This window comes from Aplysia californica, unplaced genomic scaffold (genome assembly GCF_000002075.1).
Source record: "Aplysia californica isolate F4 #8 unplaced genomic scaffold, AplCal3.0 scaffold00694, whole genome shotgun sequence".
Classification (NCBI taxonomy): domain Eukaryota; kingdom Metazoa; phylum Mollusca; class Gastropoda; order Aplysiida; family Aplysiidae; genus Aplysia; species Aplysia californica.
In genome coordinates, this window is record NW_004797964.1 from 288,445 (window position 1) to 293,628 (window position 5,184).

The 5,184-nt window shown below is 40.0% G+C and overlaps 2 protein-coding genes across 2 annotated transcripts in view; both read right to left on the bottom strand.

Annotated features, from left to right (window-relative positions):
- Positions 1 to 761, bottom strand: part of LOC101853584 — a gene marked incomplete in the record, with an annotated part of 39,619 nt that extends 38,858 nt beyond the window's left edge. Inside the window, 1 exon segment of the mRNA XM_005108504.2 lies at positions 632 to 761.
- A 2,093-nt stretch (positions 762 to 2,854) lies between these two features.
- On the bottom strand, positions 2,855 to 3,973 carry LOC101853821 (neuropeptide FF receptor 2-like). Its single transcript, XM_005108505.1, has one exon. It carries the CDS (start codon positions 3,971 to 3,973, stop codon positions 2,855 to 2,857), a length of 1,119 nt encoding a protein of 372 aa, XP_005108562.1.
- Positions 3,974 to 5,184: the final 1,211 nt, after the last annotated feature.

Below are 5,184 nucleotides of genomic sequence, written 5' to 3' on the forward strand. Positions count from 1 at the left end.
ATGGTATAACAGTGGCTTTCGGTCTCCCATCAGGATTTTGGAAGCCATTGAATATAATCTAGATTTAATACTGGTCGTTCGTTACCGAAGTCCTCTCAAGTGGGAAACTCAAAATAACAATAATGTAGGCAACACGTTCTCAGTATTGGCAGCCCCGCTGGCGCTCGAGGGATGGATTGCGACTCCCAGGACGTCAATGGACAGGCTCTCACAGGACACTTAATCACCCATACCGCTGTCTTCCTAAAAGACTTGCTCCGCGTGGCTCGTTCACTCAGATCCAGTTTCTGCACACAGTCCTCCAGCACAGGGCCTTCCTGTACACCGTCCGCTCCAGGTTCCCGGGCTGAGAGTTCACCCCAGTCAGCAAGCATATCACTCGTGGTCTGAACGACAAGTTAGATCTATCTCGCTTGCAGCTGGACAATTTAGATTCTAGACAGAATTGGCAGGGTTAGCTTTTAAAGAGACACGTTTTATTTTTGCAGTTTCCTTTCATAACAGACATACCGGTTCAGACATGTGTCAGACAAGTGTTAGACGATACAAATAAGATATCACAGATCTAGAACTATTAAAATACATACAGTAGGCAATGAATCTGCACAACAGCGTTAGTCATGGGTCTTACCGTTGAGTGTTTACCAAACAAAGAATCATCGTCTACGTTTAAAGTAAATCGTTTGCATCGCTAGTAATAATAAAAAGTCTACATTGACTTCCAATTCCTAAACACTTCGTCTGGAACCGGAAAACGTCATTAGGATGTGAGCGACGTCACGAAAAAATAGGACAAGTAAAATTAGGCACATTCAAAAACATTTCGCACCGCACTAAAATACATTTATAGTGAGTAGGCCTAAATCTAATGTTTGTTCAGAAAATTTGTTCTTATCGGGAAGTAAATTTTTATTTTCATCTCGAAAAACTCTCTGGTGCTGTAAATCATACTTTCAAAGACAATTTTGAGAATCAAAAATAAAAGATCCAACCAACTATCTGTCCAGCTATCTATACATACATATACATCCATATATCTATCAATCTATCCATCCATCTATCTATCGAGAGCTGTAATTCATCGCTCATGCGCCAGTGGGGCGCCAATACAAAATAAAAGATTGATTGGAGAGTTATTCATTAGTATCTATCAATGATTGGTTTTCATTGTTTATCAACTTCATATTTCAAAAGTCACTCGAAACATTGTCTAGCTATTTTGGCAACACTTTGAATGACAGATCCCAACACTTCACTGGATGAGGTGGAGTTGGTTATCTGATAATGAAATACAGTAGACTGATCAAGAGAAGACATACCAATAGCGAATAATTATTCTAAAGTCAGTCATCAACCAAGTTGTCACAAGTGCAATCCAGATTTGAATTAAATTTGGTCAGACTTGTCCAAATTATGACAAAAGTATGTTTGTGTGATTCAAATACAATCCATGTGTATTGGTGTCACAATAACTAAAATATATTTACATTTACATCCCTCCCCACTCCTCTTCCAGCCACACACACACATACACACACATACACCCACACACCCAGACACACATACACCCACACACACAGACACACACCCACATACACACACACATACATACACACACATACACCCACACACACAGACACACACATACACCCACATACACAGACACACACACACATACACACACATACATACACACACATACACCCACACACACAAACACACACACACACACACACACACACACACATACACACACACACACACACACACACAAACACATACACAGAAATACAAACTTTCACTTCCTCTTCCACCTTTTCGTCTCCAGTGCAATGGAACCCAAATATCAATTAACATTTTACTAAAAACTGTGACCTCTTACACAAGTAGAAGAAATCTGAAAGTATTCTCCACTGTTCATTGATTGAATGATGATTTCCTCATTGAACGATTTGGTTGTGGTTTAGAAATTGTGAATTTTCAGGCGATATCCGAGTTAGAGTTTACAGTCTGGTTGTATACTTGTATTTTAATTAAATAACTTGATAATCCACTATTGCTTTCACACCGACTCTGTCCATTGCACAAACTAACATTTCACTCACAGAAATAAAAAGAAAAAAGAGTCAGTGACTAGTGGGTAAAGATTGTTTGTCATCGACGTGCGTTCATTAGCAAGTCAAAATATCCGTCGCTGAATTGGAATAGTAAGAAAAAGAAAGCCGCTGTTCTGTGTCGACCGGCAATGACATGTTCTTAAAATGTGTCTGTAATGGTGTAATATTGTGTAAAAGATCATTTATACTTTTTATTTGTGTTTAAACGCCTGGTTTTGTTTGGGGTTTTGGGGTTGTTGTTTTTTTGGTTGTTTTTTTTTGGGGGAGGGGTTGTTTTATTTGTGAGGGGGTGGGGGAGTGATCTCTTGGACACACATATAATAAAGACAAGTATTTAAGAAATATTTTATATTTCCTATGTTTTATTGTTTTAATACAGTTAGTTTCACACAACCAAAGTGAATAACTTTTTAATGTGAGCGTTGGACAGGTTCATAAGTGAGCATACATTGAGGGTAATTAATAAAGGTGTAAAATACGTGCCGTAAGAAAAACAGTCAACCATTTCTAATTATCGCAATGATCCACCATTGCGGGTGATTCTAAATGTATTTTCCCAACGGCATATATTCATGTGCTGCCTCCCCCATCCTCCTTCTAAAAAACACCATTTTGTTTAGAGTGAATTAAAATAAAAAAACAACACATATTTAACAAAAACTCTATTCGGATTATAATTTTCCTCGTCAATTATTCTAAGCTTTTCAAAATCTGAAGATTATTTCTTCCTCTTGATTCTATCTGGCTGTAGATCTACGGAACTGGGCAATCAGATCGACTAGCTGCTCCCTGTAGCGAGTGTTGAAATAGAAATATATGAAAATGTTCACTGACGAGTTGACCGTAGTCAGGACGCTGTTTATCTCGTCCACAAGCCTCCTCATGTTTTTGTACCTTCCTTTGTCGGACAGCCCGGGGAAAATGATCTGGCAACAAGAGACAACGATGCTTGGGATATAACAGACGACGAAGATGGTCGAAACCAAGGTCACGGCTTTGATAACCCGAAGCTCTTTGTTGGAGCTCGAGTTTTGTTTCGTAGAAGATGCGTCGGAGTTTTTGTTGTTGTCTTTGTTGCCATGGGAGGCGGAAGCCTTTCGGAACTTGCTGGCTTGTTTGAGTTTAATGGTGAGGACGATGACGGAGATGATGATGAGAGAAAGAGAAACTCCTGGCAACACGCTCCGGCTGACAGACTTGAATAACTGCAGCATCAGCTTAATGTGAGGTGGGAATTTGTAGATCAGAGTCGTCGTGTTTGTCCGTGGGTCGAACCTATCTCTCATTCCCTGCTGGCTGAGCAGGGGCATATACCAAGTGAAAGTACCTACGTAAATGACGACTACCACAACGACGCTCCGGGACTTAGTGAAGACCTTTTTAAACAATAAGGGGATGGCTACGCATGCGCACTTCTGTACTGCAAGGAACACGGTGATCAGCACTGAGGCATCGAAGAAGGCATAGCTGTACCAGACGAGCAGGAATCCGAGAGAATTAAACTGAACGTACTGCCGCAGCTTGAATACGTTATGCAACATGGCTAAGACGCTGACCGCTAAGTAAAACCCCACAAACATCAAATCGGAGATGGCCAGGGCAAAAAAGGCAACGGTGATACTGTCCTCTAAGCCGATCTTGATGAAGACGGTCATGTTGATGATGTTGGCTCCGATGCAAAAGACGCCCAGCACGAATTGAACGACCACCCGTAGAACGAGATCCGTGACTATGGTCGACACAGCGTCACTGATTAACCCGGACCTCTGACCTCCCATGACCCGTGGCAGACAACATAGCGTGACGTTGTCGATCAAGGTCAAGGTCAGAGCGCCACTTGTGTTTTGGACAGACATCACGACAAGAGAGCTAGTGTCACAAATACAAAAGAGATGAAATCTGTTTCTCTATTTCAGTACGTTAAATCTTCACTGTTGGATGGTTAGCGGGTGCTCTAATGTGGATGCTCCTTCTTTCATATCAGACAACTGCTATCTTCCTTATCTCTCCGTCCTTCTTTTCTTTGTAAGTTACTCTCTACTAACACAGTCAATCTCCTGCACTTTTATGACTTTGGTGTGATGCAAGTACCGTAAAACTTTTACTAACTCTTTGTATTTTCTCTTGTAACACATTTGATCTTCGGCACTTGTACGACCTATGTTTGATTCAGGTGCCGTAAAAGTATTACCCTCTGTATAATACTCTCGTCTAACACATTTTTATCTCCGACACTTATACGACTGACCTGTTTGTGTTGCAAATGCCGTAAAACTTTCACACAGGCTGAAAAATCTTCAGTTGTATTTAGGATTAAACACAAGTTTTTATTACGTGGATCTTCGCGTGAAAACAAATCAATGTTCGAATCGGAGTCGACCCTGAGAGGAGGAGCGACTACATGCTTCCAATATGACCCCCAAATATATAAGGCATAGGGATGATGAGCCTTACACGTACAAATCGATGATGCCCCGTAAATCAAGCTCAATTCACAAAGAATTTTATTTCCCTAAGTTGATATTTAACATTACTGTAATTGTGTTTGCAACAACTATTATGGTTCTTCATTCAAGACTGATGACCTTTCGAGAGTGACTACTCTGTTTGCCCTCCCCACATTGGCTAATTATAACACAATTTTATTTCCGTTCCACTTTCTTTATCAAGTGTGCTAATTTTTCGAATAAATCCAGAAATAAGGATATCCAGATATCCGGATTCAAAAATATTTTGCACCTCTTCTCTCTCACATACACTGCCTGTCTGCCTGTCTGTCTGTCTGTCTGTCTGTCTGTCTGTCTGTCTGTCTGTCTGTCTGTCTGTCTCAAATCCTGCCTATAGGTATGTTGTTTTTCATATAGTATGATGCGTAGATTTTGAATACCTGCGTACCCATTTTTTTTTGTTTCCTTTTTATGTTTTGTTTTTATGTTTTTTGCTTTTCTTTTGACTTATTATTTCTTGTTTTGTTTTGTTTTATGTACGGTTGGTACTTCTAGTAAACACACAGGGAAAACTCTTGCTGAAAAGATATCAATATTTTAATTATGATTGCAAATGTTTT

What these genes read in the sequence shown, in the direction of transcription:
- LOC101853821 (XM_005108505.1), bottom strand. Translation starts at nt 3,973, where the DNA reads ATGTCTGTCCAAAACACAAGTGGCGCTCTGACCTTGACCTTGATCGAC.